Source organism: Trichosurus vulpecula, chromosome 4, assembly GCF_011100635.1.
Source record: "Trichosurus vulpecula isolate mTriVul1 chromosome 4, mTriVul1.pri, whole genome shotgun sequence".
Classification (NCBI taxonomy): Eukaryota; Metazoa; Chordata; class Mammalia; order Diprotodontia; family Phalangeridae; genus Trichosurus; species Trichosurus vulpecula.
In genome coordinates, this window is record NC_050576.1 from 75,588,124 (window position 1) to 75,609,057 (window position 20,934).

The 20,934-nt window shown below is 39.0% G+C and overlaps 1 protein-coding gene across 1 annotated transcript in view; it reads left to right on the forward strand.

The window, feature by feature from the left end:
• Positions 1-20,934, forward strand: part of XPR1 (xenotropic and polytropic retrovirus receptor 1) — a 246,712-nt gene that overhangs the window by 116,349 nt on the left and 109,429 nt on the right. The window contains exon 3 of the mRNA XM_036754279.1: positions 19,638-19,739. Within this exon, the coding sequence (XP_036610174.1) occupies positions 19,638-19,739 (102 nt within the window). The remainder of the gene's footprint in view (positions 1-19,637; positions 19,740-20,934) is intronic.

Genomic DNA, 20,934 nt, shown 5'->3' on the forward strand with positions numbered 1-20,934 from the left:
GTGGTGTCTCCAATAACCAAACAGCCCTATGAACTTTTGGGCCTCTTTCTTATTGGTAGGGGTGGGAAAATCCTGGATTTTTTGTCGAGCTTGTGGGAGAATTTCTCGCAGTCCTCTATTCCACTGTATCCCCAAGAATTTTACAGTTTGAGCTGGCCCTTGAACCTTTGCGGGGTTGATTTCCCATCCTTTGCTTTTCATATGGTCAATTAATAATGCTAAACTCTCCTCCACCTCCTTTATATTCTTTCCCTGTATCATGATGTCATCTATGTAATGTGTAAGCTGTACACCAGGTAACTTTAATTCATCCAAATGTTCAGCTACAATCCTGTGGCAAATAGTTGGGCTATGAATATATCCTTGCGGCAGGCGTGTAAATGTATACTGTCGGCCTTGCCAAGTAAAAGCAAACTGATTCCATTGCTTGGGGTCTATTGGGATTGTAAAGAAGGCATTGGCCAAATCAATAACTGCATACCAAGTCCCTTCACGTTTTTGTATTCTCTCTATTAAAGTAACCGTGTCTGGGACAGCAGCATACAAGGGAGGAGTCACTTTGTTCAGCTGTCTATAATCTACTGTCATCCTCCATGTTCCATCTGATTTTCGGACTGGCCAGACAGGGTTGTTCCATTGAGTAGTTGTAGGGACTAACACTCCTGCCTCAACACATTCTCTTATGGTGTTGACAATTTCATCTTGCCCACCTGGCACACGATATTGCCTCAAAGTAATTATTTCAGAAGGTTCGGGCAAAGTGATTGGATCCATCTTGATTTTCCCCACTAAGACTGCATTAATGCCTATTTTCCTCACAGCAAATTGGTATTTCCCTTCAGGTAAATTTAAGGTCATACCCTTCAAAATGTCTATTCCAATGATGTATTCAGGAATAGGCACAATAACCACACTATATTCTTTCTTGGGCAACTGTCCAATTTTCATCATCAATTTAACTTGTCTGGCTGATATTTCAGTCCCTCCTAGTCCTGTGATGGTAATAGGAGTTCCATGGCTGAATTTGTCTGGATTCCCATAGAGAAGGGTGGCCTCGGCCCCAGTATCTATTAATGCCCTAGTTACTGTACTTGACCCATTTTTCCAATATATGGTCAAGTTAATGTGAGGTCTGCAATCCAGCTTACGTATTTCCTTAATTTGGGCTGGGGCCTGGCCTGTTCCCTAGTATTCCCTTTCATGTGATTCACTTGGGTATGAAGGTTCAACATCTGTAGCATTTGCAGGAGCAGTTCTGATTTCCCTATCTTTCCTGTTATCAAGGCCTTTATCTCTGTACATTCTATATAATTCATTGGTTGGAATTCCATCTATCATTTCAAAACCTACCCCTGCTCTCAATAGAGCAGTAAACATTTCTTTCCTTGTTACTCTCCTTTGGCGCCAAGTTTGCTGGTTATTCACCCTTCTCTCTCGAGGAGATCTATCCCTTCCCCAGTCACCTAAGTCATGTAACTGTAAAATCTTATTTATCACTGTTGTAAGACGGCTCCCTACTTCTCCAAGTAATAAATTCAAAATTAGTTGTTTATAAGCAGGGGGAGCTGTCCTAATTATTAAATTCCTATGAGGCAGTCCCATTGGATCATTGTAATATTTGTCTGCAGTTCCTATCATAATGGCAGTCTTCATTACCTCCTCCTTTAGTCTCATGATACAATCTCTAAGTGAATACCAGGGTCTGTGCTCAGTGGGCCACATAGAATCAGTAGCATATCTCTTATTGCATCCCACAGCGGCTAATGCCAACAGAGTAGTCCTGCTATCACCATCTCCTTGCTGATGATGTTCCCTAAAAGCTTGTTGAACTAGAGGATCATGGCTGATACCTATGAATCTCATGCAGTCTGTCCCATCTACTGATATTCCACTGGCCCCTTGATCACTGAGTCTTACCATCCAAGATATCAATGGTTCTCCTATTCTTTGGCTGAATCTACTCAAAATATCTGTGACCTCTTGCGGTGAGAAATCTTCCTGAATTTCCCTTGTAACTGAATCTTCACCTCGGGTTTCTGTCTTCCTCCTTTGTATGGGTCGAGCCCTTGTCTGATCATTTAACCATCTCCTATTCTCTGTGTGAGGCACATCCTGAACCCCAGTAGTGTTTTGTGCCTCAGCCCCTAACATTGTCTCATTCTCTCCCCACTCACTTCCTCTGCCACCATGGCTAGGACGAAGCAGGCAGTCAGGCTCTTTCTGGGCTGGGTTGAAATGCACTCTGGGCTTTTTTGGTCTCCTGTTGCTCTTAGCCACATTAATAGAAAAGTTCTCATTTGAGTCAGTTTGATCTCCTGCTATCTGAGATTCCCCTTCTTCCTGTGGGGTAGGAGTGCCCCCATGTCTTTCACTTAATCTCAATCTTTCGTATACTAGCCGGTAGGCTGATAACACTTTCCAGCTTTGCCTAGATAGTGATGCCCCTGACTGAATCCCAACTTCTCGTAAACACTTTTCCAAATCCCTAGGATCTCCTCTCCGTAGCCTTGGTTCCCAGTTTTCACAGGGTCCAGCTTTTTTAGCCAATTCTTTTGCTAGGGAGGAATAAAATGGATCCTCCCATCCTGGGATATTCATCTCTTCCTCTGGAATTGTTCTGCTTCTAAATAGAGATCTTATACCTAGCGATCCCATCCTCGTCGCCAAATGTATTAGGAGGGCAGAGTTTATAATCTCAAAGAGGATCATAAACATGTCTGAAACGTTCGGAACCGCCGGATATAAGAAACTCTCAAAGTAGAAGGCAGAAGAATCAAAACATTTATTTAGGCTCCACAGTAACCAACCCATGAACCAGCAACCCCATTTTGATATATTGATCAAAAGCTTCCAGGCCCAATAAGTACGCCTTGAAAGAGTAACCAGGAGGCTACAGAGAAGCATGATTGCGTAAAGCAAAATCATGTTTCCCCCTCTATGGTAATAAGATTACCCACTGGCCTGAAGTCTTTGTTCAGCTTTCTCCCGTAGGTCAGCTCTGCTACTGGCAGCTCCTGCTTCCGCTGTGGCTGTGGCTGTAACTGTAGCTGTAACTGTCGCTGTAACTGTCGCTGTAACTGTCGCTGTAACTGTCTCTGGCTCCAACCGGAAAAGGAAAAGAGGATCTTCCAGCTGTCCTCTCCCCTCTTATAGAGTTTTTGACATCATCAAGCACCGCCTGAACGACCAGGGCCGATTGGTTCTTGACTTGGCCCCTCCCCCTAGCATAGCCGTTAACACCTCCCCTCAGCCAGCCCCATGACTCATCACACAGGAAGTTGTCTGCTTCCTGGAATGCTCTTTGGGCTTCCTGCCCCGGAAGAGCAAGCCACAGTGTCCAGAGGCTCAATGAGGTAAGCTGAGTCATTCAAAGAAAACAAAGGCCATTCTGGCTACACTTGTATAATTCTATTTTTATTGTGCATGTGAACCAGTCGTCAACAAGCATTTATTATATGCCTGGCACTTTGCTACAACTGTAAGCTATATTCAGATCTGACGTGAACTTTATGGGAGGCATCTAATGAAAACAGGAGTGAGTGCTACGTATGAAAATTAAAATACATTTTGCACGTGTTTATACTCTGCAGGAAAATGTGTTTTAAAAGAACGTGCCCAAGAATTCACAGTTTATTTCAAACTGTATGCCTGTGAGTCCACAAATATCTATTGATTATCTAGCACTATTCAGGACTCTAGAAATAATTGCAGAATTTTATCTTTCATATCATATTTAATATCAAATTTGAGTCTGATATCATTTGTACACGTTTGGTATTTCTGTTCTGCTTTCGTTTTTTAAAAATTAAACTTTTATTTTCAGTTCCAAATTCTCTCCTTCCACTCACCCCCCCCCATTCATTGAGAAAGCAAGAAGTATGAAACTCATTACAAATATGAAATAACTGTAAAACAGATTTCCTCATTAGTCATGTCTCCCACTCTCTCCAAAAAGGGGTGGGGGTGGGGAGAGACAAGAAAAAGAAAGGGAAAGAATATGCTTTCATATTCACCCTGGGTCCATCAGTCCTTTATTTGGAGATGGATAAGCATTTTTCATCATGAGTCCTATGGAATTGTGGTGGGTCATTGTGTTGATCAGTTACTAAATCTTTCACATTTGATTACCTTTATAGTATTGCTGTTACTATGTAAATTATTCCCCTGGTTCTGCTTATGTCACTTTGCCCACACAATTGTGGGAAATAATTTAGCTTGTGATAGCTGTCTGGTTCTAGTACATGTATTTGGTTGAGTTCTCCAGGATATATTGAGGTCTGTATATTGTATTATTGAGATTTGTCATTCGTTACTCTGAAAAATAATGAGATTCTGATGTATATAATTCTCTAGCTGCTAGATTTTTTTACTAATTTTTTTACAGCCCTCAGATATATAGCATAATCTCTACCATGTCTTTGCATATAATCTATATCGATCACTTTTTCTTGGCTCCTTATAGATAGTCCTTCTGTAATTTCTGGTGACAGTGACCTGAATTTCCATAATAAACCATTCTTTTCTGCATGACCTAGACATTTCTTTAATGTTTCTGTCAACTTATTGTTCATGAGTTCGTATGGGCATCATTTGCCCATGGAGGATCTTTTGATTTCATTCTTGAATCTTAGACATTTTGTAGGCTCCATCCAGAGTTAAACCACTTTGGTAGACCTTCAAATTAAGTTGAATACCTCTGTTTCATAAGTTTGTTACTGTTTGATGAAACAGCGTGTCTTATTACAAAAGTGCTTCTACTCTGTCATATGTGCTAAGATTGTTTATTCATATTTTTCCTTTACTTTGGCTGGGCAATACTAATTAATATTTCTATACATTCCTTAGGGCAGGGGAGGCGAACCTGCCATCTCAAGGCCACATGTGGGCCCTCTAGGTCTTCCTTCAAGTGTGGCCCTATGACTAAATCCAAACTTCACAGAATAAATCCCCTTAATAAAAAGATTTGTTGTGTAAAACGGACCAGGTCAAAAGGCCTCATCTGAGGACCTAGAGGGCCACATGTGGCCTCAAGGCCTCCGGTTCCCCAACTCTGCCATAGGGTCATGGACTCTGATTTTTTTTAATATTGTATGGGTTTTATTAGAATACTTTCCATGTCTGTTATGATCCACTTTACATTAACAAAGGTATAAGTTAATCTTGTGTAGATACGTGTTAATTGCTTTAAATATGTTCTTCCCAACCAGCTTTGATTCAAAATGCTAGTTAGTCTCTTAACATTGAGGTATAACTTTTCCTTGATAGCTTTATGCTTGATTTGTCTTTTTTGGAGGACCCTTAAGGTATTAGTTAATATTACCTTCACTCTTGATTCATTTTTATTCTTGATGCTTTGAGTCCCTTGGTGCACTTTAATATTTTTATACTTTAGGAGTCCAAATGATATTTTGACATCATTAGAGAAACATACCACAAGAGGAAATAATTGCTTAAAGTGTTTTTCAATGACACTATGTCACTTGGTTTTGTCTGTGTATGTCAAGTAATTAATAAAATGTTTTGTTTTGATTCCTTCTAACACCATGCCTTGAAAAATTAAACATTTCATATCAGTTAATCTTGACAGTATTTTGTATTACTGCAGTTCCTATTACTACTGCTACTACTCAGTACTGAAATAGCAAGTTCAGTCTCCATTTTGGGAGACTTACTTCCTCAGAAACAAAATTTATTAAGTATGCTTTATTATAATCTTTCCTGTTTACAGGCCAAAAGTTGAACAAATTTTTCTTTTGTCATTTTTTTTTTTTACAAAAATCCTATATAACACACTGTTAGAATAACTTCTTCCAAAGTTCTTTTCAAGATCATTTTTAGTACCAAAACTATTAAGAGTGCCCTACTCCTCTCCTAGGGCTGCTGACTACATCTCATCTTCATCTATGCCAGACCTGCACAACCAGTGCTTATGGCTTTCAGCCACTTGTGGCACGCCAAAGGGTTTCCTCTACATACGAAGGATGTTTTCCTCTACATTTTTTGCTGACTTCCCGAAATCCTTTGACGTGCCACAAGGGGCTGTAAGTGGCCCACGGGCTGCAGTTTATGCAGGTCTGTCCTGTCCTAATTATGAGAATCTTTAAAGATGCTTCAGAAATGGGATTGCTGGCAGGAAATAGTGTCAGAAGTAAAGTGCTTTGTCTCTATAAGCAAGGGCAAACCAACCTCTGATCTTAAATCACCCTGTTGCCTAAGACTTGTCATGTGACACCCCTTTCCCCCCAATCTGGATACTGATGCTTGTATCTGCATGGGGAAGATTGGTAGAGGGGACTGATGCTCTATAGTCTCAAGATGTATCTCTCATCTGGAAGCACTTGAAAGGACTTTAGAAGCTTTTCCTTTACCTATGTTCATTATTTATCTGAGTACCAGCAGGCTTATAACCTTCAGAAAACTCCGTCAGAATACACTTGAATTGTCCATGAGGTTTTACCTTTTAAAAGCATAAAGATAATATTTACCACGTATTTGTCCTAAAAACATTTGTCGATTGATATTAGAAAACGTACTGAAGAAACTGATCATTTTTCTAGCTCTTGAAATTATCTCCATAAATCTAGGAGAGGTATCTTCCATGCATATATTAAGATCATACAGGATTCTTTGATAGAGACAACTGCAAAGGTTACTTTGTTTGAATGATTCCCTAATTATCACTATCAACTAGGAAATAAAAATAGGAAGACACGTACATATCAAGGTATCCAGCACTACCAGAGGTCCATAGGCTTATAGATTTAGAGCTGGAAGAGATCTTAAAGGCCGTATAGTTCAGCCTTCTTGTTCTTCAAATGAGAAGACAGGACCAGGGAAATCAAGTATTTTAATTATACTTACACAGTAAATGACAGAGGCAAGGTTTGAACCCAGTTGCTTTAACTCTAAATCCATTGGTTTTTCCATTGTATCATGCTCTCCTATAAGTACTTGTGCCTGCAGATAACTTAGAACTGATTTTATCAAGCCCTCTTAGAATACCGTAGGAACTCTTCATTTGAGCTATATCACTGTTCCAATGATATCATCCTACTTATTCATAGAGGAATGACCAAATGGATGATAAATGCCTTTTGTCTGCTTCTTGGCCTGCAGTTGTTGAGTACCCAACTTAATTTCTGTAAAGTTGAGTGTCACAGAAGCTGTTTGAGGTAACTGGAATAATCTTAATTAGCTAACCTTTATATCGCTCTTACTCTATGCCAGGTGCTGTGCTAAACACTTTACGGTTATCTCATTTGATCCTCACAACCACCCCGGGAGGTGGGCGCTGTTATTATTTCCATTTTACAGATGGGGAAACTGAGGCAGACAGAGTTTAAGTGACTTGCCTGGGGTCACACAGCAAATAAGTGATCTTCCGGACTCCAGGCCTTGTACTCTATCCACTGTGCCACGTAGCTTCCCAATCTAGTCCAATCCATACCTGAGGATGATTACCCCTCACAACATAGGAACAAAGTTTTAGAACTGGAAAGTAATTTAGAATCGTGCAGTCTAACCCGTCCATCCTGCAGAAAAGGAAACTGAGGGCCAGTGATGGTAAGTGACTTGTCCCAGCTCACACAGTGAGGAACAGCAGCGAGGTTAGTGTCCTTGGATTCCAGTATAAGTGGTGATGGTGGTAGTGGGGAGGAAAGCATGTGTAAGGTATAAGAAGACAGAAAAACTAAGTAGGGCCAGTTTATGAAGGGCTCCAAAGCTAAATAGAAGATTTCATCTTTGATCCTGTAGGTGATAGGTACCCACTGGAATTTATTGAATAGAGAGAGTGACCTTGTCAGCCCTGAGCTGTAAGAAGATCACTTTGGCAGCTGAGGGGAAGATAGATAGAAGTGGGAAGAGACCTGAGGTAGACAGACTCACTAGCAGGCTATTGCAGTAGTCCAGATGTGAGGTGATGAGGGCCTGCATCAGAGTCATGGCTGAGTCAGAGGAGAGAGGGGACATATGTAAGAGATGTTACAAAGGTAAAACAGATAGGCTTTGACAGCAGTGCTTATTACCTGCATGGTTTTGGACCCTAGATTGCTGGAATGTGTTCTATGATCATGTTAACTTTTTGGCTGACGTATCATACAGTATTCTTTGAGCATGAGGTTCCCTATGCACTGTTGTCTAGCTACACTTCCCCATCTTTGATATGTGAAGTTGATAGTTTGAATCTATGTGTAACATTTTAAATTTATCTCTTTTCTATTTCCTCTTATTAGATTTGTTTTTGTGTTATCTGCCCATTTGATGAGAATCCTATCTACAGGGTGTTCCTAAAGTCTGGATGCACAGGCAAAAATGTATATTTTCAATAAATGAAATGAATGAAATTTTCAACATTTTATTTGATTGGAATATTAACAAAATAACATCTTCAATATGATTGCCATCATTTGTGATGCAAAAGTTGATGCACTTTGCAAGATTCGCGTGAACTCGATGCAGTAACTCCACATTGCCATCAGTTTTAGCACAGTCACTCGTCACTCTTTATGCGTTCAGTCAAGTATGTTGCATCTGTGATTTTGATTTTCATTTTCATTCGCCTTCTCCTTTAACATACCCCAGAAAAAGAAGTTGCTGAACAACACAGTTTTCGGTGAAACGGTTCATGAGATGTTCATGAGATTTCTTATGCGTCCAGACTTTAGGGACACCCTGTATTGTTTCATCTAAGTCTGTGATAGAAATGTTTATCAGCAAAGCATCCACCACAGGTCCCAGTGACATTCTTTAAGATATCATTATTCTAAGTTCAGTTTTATTGATCTGCTCTTTTTAGAAAAAGATCACCACCATTTTCCACTGGATCTACCTTACCTCTAAATAATAGGTGTAGCTAAATAAAACAGATCTACACATGACTGAAAATGGCTGTATTTTTTATGAGTCCACCGCTTTTCTGTTGAGGTAGGACCCATGCTTTACCATAAATCTTCTGTAGTCATGATTGGCCTACGCTGATAGGGTTTCAGATCTTTTAGGATTTTTTTTTTTGCCTTTACATGATTGTTGTTACCATATGAAGTGTTCTACTTTGCTGGCTTTACTATGCATCAGTTCATATAAATGAATTCAGTTTCTCTGAATTAATCATTTACTGTTTCTTATGGTACAATAAGATCATGTTACATTCATATACTACTACAAAAAATGTCTCTATAAATAGTGGGAAACCTTTCCCACTGTTTGTTAAGAAGCATTTATCAAGCACTTATACATTGGGGCCAGCTTTAGAGCTGGAAGGAACTGTCTGGTGTAACCCTCTCATTTCACAGATGAACAAATCGAATCCAAGGAGCTTAAGTGCCTTGCCTGGGTCGCATAGGGAATATGTTGTAGAGGAAGGATTTAAACCCACATCCTTTGACTCCCTAGCCACTTGTTTTTCCACTGTAGTATGTTGCCGTGTGTGCCAAGCTTAATGTGTAACACTAGAGATGCAGCAGACCTCTCTGATTAAGTTCCTATATGGGGCTTTACCAGTTAGGGTCCCTTCTAGGTCTGTTTCTAACCTTTATAATTTTAATACATGAAGATTTTCGATCCTTGTATTAGTGTTCTTTCTAGTACATGAATTGAAATTTCTAGTCTGTATACCTTTTCAAGAGATTATTTAGGGTGTTGTGCTTGAAATTAAGGGAAACCGAGGCATAAAGTTCCAAGCATGTTCAATTTATTGGTAAGTCTAGCAATTACCAAAAATGGGTCTTTTCAGGTCCTTAGTAAGCCAAAAAACCACAAGGTAGAGCTTGACGTTCAGTCATGTCTGATTCTTTGTGACTCCATGGACCTCAGCATACCAGGCCCTTCTATCCTCCACTATTTCCTGAGATCTGTTCAAGCTCATGTTTATTGCTTTTATGACCCTATTCATCTCATCCTCTGCCGCCCTATTGCCTTCAATCTTTCCCAACATCAGGGTCTTCTCCAATGAGTTCTGTCTTCTCGTTATGTGGCCAAAGTATTTAAACTTCAGTTTCAGTATTTGTTCTTCCAATGAATCAATTTCTTTAAGTATTGACTGATTTGATCTCCTTACTGTCCAGTGGACTTTCAAAAGCATTCTCCAGCACCACAATTTGAAAGCATTGATTCTGTAGCCCTCAGAAATCACCTTGTATTTATCTTGGATGTTTTGGGTACATACTTATCCATGGACTTGTGTCCCCTTGTAAAATGAGGCTCCTTGCGAGAGCAGGGACTGATTGACATTTATCTTTGTTTCTCTAGTGCCTTGCTCACAGTAGTTGCTTAATAACTTATTGGTCATCTGACTCTTATCACCTGCTACTATCTCTGTGACCTTGTCTGTCACTTAACTTCTGGGGACCTCAGTTTCTACATATGTAAATGATGAGTATTGGATTTATTTATTTATTTATTTATGGCATCTCTTCTTCCTCTGAATTCCATTGTGTTATTTGAATCTTCCGGTGGCTGAATTTTTACTGTAATTTGGTACCTTGTATTGTCTAGAACAATTAGTACCAGGCTTCTAATCATGTGAAATCCAGTGAACAGTAAAATCACTTTTTGTATGATGTTGAAAAATCTAAATGTCAACCTTGAGTGTTATTTGGCTACAAAATTCCATTATTGAAACATTACAAAATTATTATTTAATAGCCCTGTGTCATTTCACCTTGATATTCTGGAAATGAGTTTCCCTTTAGTTGATAATTGCTTGCTTATTGCCTTCCTGCTAACCATTTTCTTTTAATAATTATAGAAAATAATTAAAGAAAAATGAATTTGAATAGTATTCATTCTCTTCAGGGAAATTAAGCTATCCATGACCTCTTTAAAATAATCCACCTTTGTACTCTAGGTTAGTGTTCTCATATGTAGAGGACTGTTCCTGAAGATGGCATTCATTTAATAGGAGGAAACTTGAAAGAAATGACAAATGAAATCTTTCTTAGAAGAAAGAGGAAGAATTTCTCTTACCCTTTTCTACAGTATACAGTTCAGGGGTTGAGGACACACGTGGCTTGGGTATGGCTTTTTGACTGAGTCTAAGTTTTACAGAACAAATCCTTTCATTAAGAGGATTTGTTCTACGAAGTTTGGATTCAGTCAGAGGGCTGCTCTTGGGGACCTAGAGGGCCACATGCAGCCTTGAGTCCTCAGATTCCTCACCCCTATTATACATTCTACTTACATGAATAGTGAATCCAGAAGTTGAAGATCAAAACCAAAGAGAACCAACACTGAGACTGAGAATTAGGGGATAGAATTAACAATTTGTAGAATAGAAATGACTGAATCCTAGATCTAGAACTGGAAGGGACCTCAGAAGCCCCCTAGTCCCACCTTCTCATTTGTAAAATGACAGAATGAACCGAGGCTAGTTAGAAGTCTTGATCTGCAGTTGCGTATATTAGAGAAGAAAATGTACTCATACGTGTGACGTACGTTAAAATCACTTTCTGATAAAGTGAGAAACTTTGCACAGATTGAGTCTGCAAGCAAGGTCACCCAGGTAATAAGCCTCAGTGATGGGATTGTACCACCCTGGAGAGTCTGCACACAACACAAATCAGTGGAACAGCTAGCTTGATAATAAAGCAAGAACGTCTTTATATTCTAATTTCTATATGAATTTTTTTTTTAAAAAATAGGAGATTGGGCAACAGAATAGGTTCTGACTTTGAACAAATAGACAATAAAAACATTTTGTTCCTATTGACTAACTTTTGAGTATTGATGTTGGATGCGTAATCAGTGGATTATATAGTAGGACTATAAAAAAAGTTGTATGATTCAGGAAGTATGCTACTTAGAGGGAACCTTTTAGTCTTGATTCATTCTGCTAACAAGACCTGGGAGCAATTTAAGATTAGTGAATCTATACAAGATTTTTCACTTTCTATGAAAGTTATTATTTTGATGTATTTAATGTATGGGTACATGTTTTTTTTCCCAATGAATATAAGCTACTTAGTGTAGTTTCAAGTAGTCTGAGGAATAATTGTTTTCTATAAATTTTTTCAAATAACTTGGGTATTTGCAAATATAGAAAGCATTCCAGGATTTCCATCACCTGTGACAATAACAGTGATATACTTTAACATCTTTTCTGGGGTAGAGGTGTAAAAGTGAGGGTAGAAAATCATGTTAGAAGCTTCACATGAAATGTGTATGTTCATGGCTCTAGACATTTTCTATTGACATTAAATAGAATACTTTTCACTTGTATCAACTCTCTATTACCCCATTTGGGATTTTCTTGGAAAAGATACTGGAGAGGTTTGCCATTTCCTTCTCTAGCTCATTTTACAGATGAGGAAACTGAGGCAATTAGGGTTAAGTGACTTGTCCAGGATCACATAGCTGTTGTCTGAGGGGAGATTTGAGCTCAGGAATATAGGTCTTCCTGAGTCCAGGCCCAGAGCTCTGTGCACTATGGAGCCACCTAGCTGCCTGAAATGGAATTTTGGAAGTGACTTTGAATCATGTGTAATGTAGCATATTAGCTACCCTGAAGAACCAAATAATAAAATACTTGTGCTTTTTAGTTTCCTTTCTGTGTAATTGTTTCACTTAAATGCAAAATAAAAAGAAGGATTTCATATGTAATGAAAAGACTAAAGACTACTGGACTTGGAGTGATGAGACTTGTGTTTGAATCTCGTATTTTCTACTTTGCACCATAAAATCAATGTTGGAAAGGCCCTCAGAGATTCTCTGTTCCAACCTACATGCTAAGCATGTATCCATAAAGACATGGGCATTAATTTTTTGTACTGAATGAATTAATAAATGAAGAAAGCATTTCTTGAGGGTTGGCTTTGTCTCATTTTACCAAAAAAATGGAGGCCATTCACTAAGAACTCCCTCTTCTCCCCTCCTCCTCCTCATTTCACATAACCCAAATGCTTTCTGCCACTTTCTCCACCTTCACCCATTTCAGGAGAAGAGATGGCCCTTCGACACTTAATAAATGCTTTAATTGACTGACAGCCGCTTTGTCTACAGCTGCCACCACCGCCACCACCACCACCACCATCACCACCATCACCACCATCGTCATCCCCCTCTCCTTCCCCACTTCCCTGGATAAACTTATATAAGATATTCTAGGAAACTCTTTGTCATGAAAATTGCTTCAGCTTTGGTACTCACACCTCATCAGTATCCTTAGTTGCTTCTATCCCTCATGATTAGAGGGCTGGATGGTAGAGCAAAGCAAAACTAAACTAAAAAACAAAACCCAAAACTCCTTCCATAGTCTCCCTTTTAAAGACTCAGAATCCCAGCTATCTCTTTATTGCTGCTAGTTTCTGTGCTTGGCTTTGACACTACCACCACCACTGCCGCCACTACCACCATCATTGTCATCAGCCCCCCCACCCCCTCCCCAGCTGGATACATACACATCCCACCCCTTTTCAGCTTCATTTTGTGTATCATCTTCTCTCATTAGATCATAAACTTCTTGAGGACAGAGACTGTCTTTCTTTTTTGGATTTCTGTTCCCATCACTTAGCACTGTGCCTGGCACATAGTGGGCATTTGAAAAATGTTTATCATACCTTATTCTGTTTGAGCTTTGGAGATATAAATATAAAAGGGGAGCAAACCCCTTTCCTGGAAGAACTTACGGTCTAATAGAGGTTCCCAAACTTATTTGGCCCACTGCACCCTTTTTAAAAAAACTTACTCAGTGCCCCCTAGAAATCTATTTTCTTTAACCCTTTAATGGTTTTTTTTTTGAAATTTGTTTCACTTCAAACTACTTCCCCCCTCCCCACATCGTTCCAGCGCCCCCCCCCCCAGGGGACAGTATCGCCCACTTTGGGAACTTATGGAAAAGGAGAAGTCACCATATAAAGGGAAAAGGTGGCCAGGGAAATGTGTTTTGGTCTCAGTCTCAGAAATGGTAAGTGGAGCCATTGGGAAAGGATGGAAACAAGTATTTATTAAGTGCCTGCTGTATATCAGGCGTTGTGCTGAGGACTTTAAAGGTTTATTTTATTTGAGTCTCACAATATTCCTGGGAAGTAGGTGATGTTATTATTCCCATTTACACTTGTGAAAACTGAGGCAAACAGATAAAATGACTAACCCAAAGTCACTTGGCTAGTAAGTGCCAGAGGCTGGATTTGAACTTCAGACTCTACCCATTGTGTTACCCTAGCTTCTTCTGGACAGTAGGAGTGGATCGACATGTCCTTTCCAAAAACAGTGGCAGAGTTGATACGATTATGGTTCCAAGCTGGAAAAGGTTTGGAGGGGACCAGCAGGCATTATCCAAAGGGAAATATGGCCAGATACTGTTAGAATAAAAATCGTTGGAATAGGGATCTTATACTTAATCCACTGTTCTAAATACCATTCTTGATCAATGCCAGTACTCAGGAACTCAAAGCTGTAAGAGATTTTATTGGTCATGAAGTTCAACCCATACCTCACTGGGAAACCCCTCTATGCTATCCCTAACAGGTAGACATCTGGTTATCATCACTATATTGGAGTCAGTGTGTCTGACTGGCAGGTCAGACTAATATGAGCTTGCAAAACTCTACCACAGGTTGGGCGCAAAAGTCCATATGAATATTTGAGTAGAGATGTCTCTAAATTTGTATGTCTCATATTTCTTTTGAGCTACTGCAATTCTGCTTTGCTCATAGAGCACGGTGCCTTCTTTGATGTGGGAATGTGGGAGGTCCTGTGCCAGGTCTCTCATGACATGCAATTGATTCCAGAGTTCTTCAGAAAGACCTTGAGAGTGTCCTTGTATCACTTCATCTGACGTCCATGCTTGTCTTTTGTGAGTTCTCCATAAAAATGGTCTTTTAAGCAAATGTACATTTAGCATTTGAACAGTGTGGCCAGTCCATGAGAGTTGCATTCTCTGCGGTAGAGTTTGAATGGTTAGCAGTTTAGCCTGAGAAAGGACCTTAGTGTCTAGTACCTTATCTTGCCAGGTGATCTTGAAAATCTTCCTAAGACAATTCAAATGGAAGTGATCCAGTTTCCTGGCATACTGGAATGCTGTCTACGTTTCACAAGCATACAATGATGAGGTCAGCATAATGGTTCTATAGACCTTCAGTTTGGTAGGCAGTCTGATATACTCCTCTCTCTTATACTTTCCTTCCAAGACTCCCAAACAGTGAACTAGCTCTGGCAATGTGTGCATCCCTGGAAAGTACACTACCAAGGTAAGTGAACTTATCCACAGCATTCAGAATCTCTCCATTTGCTATAACTAATGGTTCCATGTATGGATGGTGCAGTGCTGGCTGGTGAAGAACTTGTGTTTTTTTGGTGTTAATTGTTAGGCCAAAATTAGCACGGGCAGTTAATGGATCCATTCTTTATTGCATCTCAGCTTCAGAGACTGCATTGAGTGTGCAGTCACCTGCAAACAAAAACTCATGCATGACCTCTCTCTCTCTCTCTACTTTATTTTTGGCTTGTAGCCTTTTCAGGTTAAAAAGACTTCTAGTAAGAGCTACCTCTTGAACCAGTCCATTCTATCTTCGAATAACTCTGTTACAAAGATTTTCTGTAAAGCAAATAAAAATCTGCCACTCATCAATTTATACCTGTTGCTTCTAGTTCTGTCCTCCAGAGCCAAATAGAATAAGCCAAATTCTAATTGCTTTTCTGCATGAAAGCCTTCCTCCTGTACTTGACAATGGCCATCATATTTCCCTCTCCCCTCTCTTCTTCCCTGCACAATAGTTCCTCAAATGACAGGATTTCGCAGCCTTTTGGTATCCTCTATGTGTGTTGCAGTGGAATAATTTGAAGTCAGAGAACCTGAATTTGAATTCTTGCCTGTATCTCCTGTTCATCCTAAAAGTTTGACATTGAAAAGAAGGGTAAATATGAGACAATAGCTATAGGAGGTGGTAAAATCAAGGTTGTTTTGTTTTAGTGATGAAGGTGTGAACTGAGCATGTATGTAGAAAGGGGGGAGGGAGCCCATGAAAGAATGTTTGAAGATTTTAATACATAAAGGAATGATTTGTTCTAAAAGGTTCTAACCCCAATCCTAAAAGGTTCTAGAAATGTTAGGAAGGGATGAGATAAAGAGAAGCAGCTAGATTTAGGAAGGAGGGGAAGACCCTTCCTGTTAGACAGGAGTGGTTGTGGCAAGGTTGCTTAAAATGTGAAGGAGGGGTAAGAATGCTTAGGTTGGATAATTTTAATTTTTTGGTAAAATAAGCAATAACCAGCTTAGTTAAAAGGTGAGGTTATAGGATTTCAGAGAATGAAAGTTATTTTGGAATACATCCAGTGAGTAACAACTCATTAATATATAGTGCTTTTTAAAGTTGGGAGCTAGGTGGTATAGTAGATAGAGTGCTGGGCCTGGAGTCAGGAAGACCTGAATTCACATTTTGCATTAGACACTTATAAGCTGTGTGACCCTGCGCAAGTCACCTAACCTTGATCTACCTCATTTTCCTCATCTATAAAATGGGGATCATAATAGCACCTACTTTCCAGTTGTGAGTGTTAAATCAGATATTAATTGTAAAGTGCTTAGCATTGTGTCTGGCAGAAAGTAATCACTATATAAATATTAGCTATAGTTCTTATTATTTAAGATTTGCAAAGTCCTTTCAGAGGAATTCACTACAATATGTGCAAGAGATAAAGAAAAAATATTGCCGAGCAACAGTCATGGACTGGGTAAGCTTAAGTAGCGTAAGTTTATAATTAGTGAAAATCAGTATCATTTTGTGACTTTCTGCATCAAAGCTGTCAGTCCATAATTGGGTGCAGAGAAAGAGGGTGGTGAGGATTACAGAATTGGTGATTAATAAGAGTGGTAATTGCTTTAGGTCAAAAGGACAAAGGATTCTAAGTTAGTGATAGTGCATTCTTGAAATGACTGGCCCATGGGGTCTAGGCTGGGTAGCAAACCAAGAAAAGGAAAAACAAGAGATGGGCAGGATTCCATAGCTTTGATGTTACAATGAGGACAAAGGAGCAGGATTGTTTGGTATCCAATAATTTTTATTAATATTAAAGGAAAGAGGAATAAAAAATAAGTTATGCTGTAAGAACTCGTTCAGTTGAATAAACAATTAAATTCATAGCTAGCAGTCATCAAAAAGCAAGTAAATTGAAAATTGGAATAATTTTTTTTTCTCCAGAAGCAGCTGGTGGTGTAGTGGATAGATTACTGGGACTGGAGTCAGGAAAACCTTAGTTCAAATTACTCCTCAAACCCTTGGTGTCTGTGTGATCCTGGGCAAGTCACTTAACGTCTCTTTGCTTCAGTTTCCCTCATTGTACGATGAGGATAATAATAACACCTATCTTGCGGGGTTGTTATGAGGATCAGATGAGATAACATTTATAAAAAGTACTTAGCACAGTGCCTGGCATACAGTAGGCACTATTTAAATGCTTATTCCTTTTCCTTCTTAAACTTGAAAAGTAACTGAAAGGCCTTCAATGAAAACAGTTCTTCATTCTAAAGAAGGTTTGTACCATATCAAGCTATTGAGTAGTATTGTTCAGGATTATCATCTTATAATTCATTTAGAATCCAAATGTCCAGCTTAGTCCTCATCAGAAATTTGGGCTTGAATGTTAAGGTCATAGAATCAAGATCCTGGTTGTAGACCCTAGGAGGAACCTCAGTGTTATCAATCAGTCAACAAACATTTATTAAGCTCCTGCACTATGAGAGGTACTGGGTTTACAAAAACAAAAGTCAAGCAGTTCGTACAATCGATAAACTTATATCAGCGAGACAACAGGTACTTAAGAATGTACATACCAAATAAATACGTGATAAAGTTTTTGACTCCATGGAGAAAAGGTAGTGCTTGAGTAGAATTTTAAAGGAAATTCGGGATTCTAAAAAGAGGATGGAGTACATTTCGGGCATGGCTGACAGCCAATAGAAAGGTATCAAGGTAGAGAATAGCATGTCATTGGTAAAGAGCAACAAGAAAACCAGTTTGCCCTGAACATAGAATGCAAGGAATGTTGTATAATAAGGGTGCCCATGTCAGTTGTGATCTACTATGAGGTACTGTAAAGGCCAAACTGAAGAGCTCACATTTGATCTTGGAGCCAGTAGGGAGCCATTTGAGTTTATGGAGTAGGAGAATCGCATTGTCAGACTGGCAGTTTAGAAAGGTCATTTTGGTAAATATGGGAAAGATGGAGTGGAATGACTAGAGACTTGAGAAGAGACCAATAAGGCTATCACAGTACTCCAGGCAAGAGGTGAGAGAGAATCGAGAAGTCCAGGATGATGCCAAGGTTTGCAAACCTGGGTGACTGAAGATGGTTGATATCTTCAGCACAAATAGGGGTATTTGGAAGAAGAGTGGTTCTTGAGTAAAGATAATAAGCTCTGTTTTGGACAGTATCTAATAGTCAATTGCATGCAGGACAAGAACTCTAGAGAGAAATGAGGGCTTACTATATGAATTTGAAAATCATCTCCCAAAATAAAGATGATTATCAAATCTTTGGGAGCTGATGAGTCTGTCAAGGGAAATATTGTAGAGAAGACAGAAGAAAAGAAGGTCTAGAACAGATCCTTGAGGAGTACCTGCAGGGGTCAAAGAAGATGGAAAAGGAACTGTCAGCCAGGAAGGAGAAACAAAGGAAGGCCGTGTCATAAATACCTAGAAAGACGATATTATTGAGGAGAAGCCGCTGATCAATAGATGAGTGTTGCAAGAAAGTAGAGAAGGGTGAAGATTGAGAAAGGACCATTTGATTTGGCAGGTAACTGTGGAGAGGCCACTTTCAGTTGAGTGGGGAGGTTTGACCACAAAGCTACTTGAACTAGCCAAGCCAGTTTCCTCATCTGTAAAATGCGAAGAATAATGCTTGCACTACCTAGTTTCATGGCATAGTAGAAGGAGCATTTTACATAGAATTAGAAATTCATGGTTCAGATCTTGGCTCTGACCTCTGTTCCTTTTGTGACCTGTGAGCAAATCACTTAATGTTCCCGAGCTTAACTTTCCTCATCTGTAAACCGGAATTAGTAACTGCACTGAGAGTGGTGTGTAAACTCTAACGTAACCTTTTAAGTATGAATTATTATGTAACTTGCCCCAAGGTGCAGAGCTGGTTACTTCTGATTCCTAATCTTTTTTCTATCCAGCCAAGCTTCGACTCTATAATGGAAATACCTCGAATAAGTAACAATTTTATTAAACATAATGTCATCTCTTGATAAAGAATGTTGATTACATATATATTACTGCCTCCCTATCAACTCTAAATGAGTCAAACAGATTTTTAAGAGTAGTTGGTAGGTAAATTTGAAATATTTTATTTTTGTGGTTGATTAGAACAATTTGTGAAAATATTATGTTTAGTTGTATTTGCACCTTGCACAGAAATGAGTGTTTAATTTGCTTATTGTGAAATAGTTTAATTTTATTATTGTGAAGTCTTAGAATATCTCATACAAATAAAAGTTTGTATCCTCTTGAGGAGTTATATGATTTTCTTTTTCTTGATATTATTCCAAAATACTAGGAGAGTTCATTTTCCAGAGAAATCTTTTTGTAGTTTTGATTGTGCAGAGCTAAGGAATAGTGACAGAGATTTTCATTTCTCCCAGTTTTATAATCTTTTGAGACTTTAATTCTATACCAATTGTTTTTCTTGTATTTCAGTTACAGATGAAGATACGGTGAAGAGGTATTTTGCCAAGTTTGAAGAGAAATTTTTCCAAACCTGTGAAAAGGAACTTGCCAAAATTAATACCTTTTATTCAGGTGAGCAATATTTCTCTTTGGTACTACACTTCAAGAAGAAGAAATTCTTCTATATCTGTGTTTAAGCCAAATCAGTATCTTTTATTTAGGTGCAACAGCTTTTCTTTCCAGTATCGTACTTGAAGGCTAATTCTTCTGATAGGAAAATAGAAGTTCTACTGTATCATTTAAATTGTCTGCAGTTCCTAAATAATTTTGCACCCTTTTAGTTCTAAGCTCCTCAGAGTTATACATTTAGTAGTCAGCCATAGAATTTCATCAGTAGCATCTATTTTTAAATGGTCATGAATATATAGTTTTTTCAGTTGTCTCTGCATCTCTAGTCTAGATTACAAGACAGTACTGAAACCAAATAATTCTCACATAATGAGAAGATATTTCTGCCTTATCCATCTCCTCACTCAATAAATAAAATGACTGAAGGTTAGTTTATGTTAATGTGTCTTAACTCTTCATTTGCATGAATTTTATTTTCTGTTGGGAGGACTTGGAAAAGGTGATTTTTATAGACAGGCATTGATGCATGCCTGTGCTCTCTGCTGAGGTCGGTGGATTGACCTTGTGGTTCTCATCTGTAGTAGGACAAAAGTGGATGAGGTGTCCATACTAAGTCTAACTCCCAAAAAGGCTAAACCCACAAGAGCAGATGGCTACTACGCACTGTGCTAAACTCTGGGGAAGAGGGATGAACTGACATAGGTGGGAAACAGAGAAAGTCAAAGCCACCATCCTGAGAATTACTGGGGTCAGGCCCATGAGTGGCTGCTATACTTATAGCCTGAGCAAGATAGTCTTCTCTCTCCTTCTCTCCCTGCATTTCCCACCCCACCCCCCGGCCAAATGTTTCTTTCTTTGTATTAGTCAGGCAGTGGTTCTTTTTGTCTTAGTTGATCTATTGACTTTCTCCTATTTTTAATCAGTATGCAGCTTATTGGAAATTTTTGATGGTTCATTGATAACTAAGACTGCTTCTCTGCTCCTAATCACCATTTATCCATCTCCCCTCCCTCTTTCTCCATTCCAGCCATGGGAAATATGGTCCAGCAGGTTGGTTAGTTAGCATTAATCTAAGAAGGAAGTATGACAGAACAGCTCTGTTGCACTCTTAACTCAAAAATTCCTCCTTGTGTTCTACAGGATAATTTCCATTGTAATTACCAAAAAGGTTAAATTGAATGGAGACCATTTTTTCCCT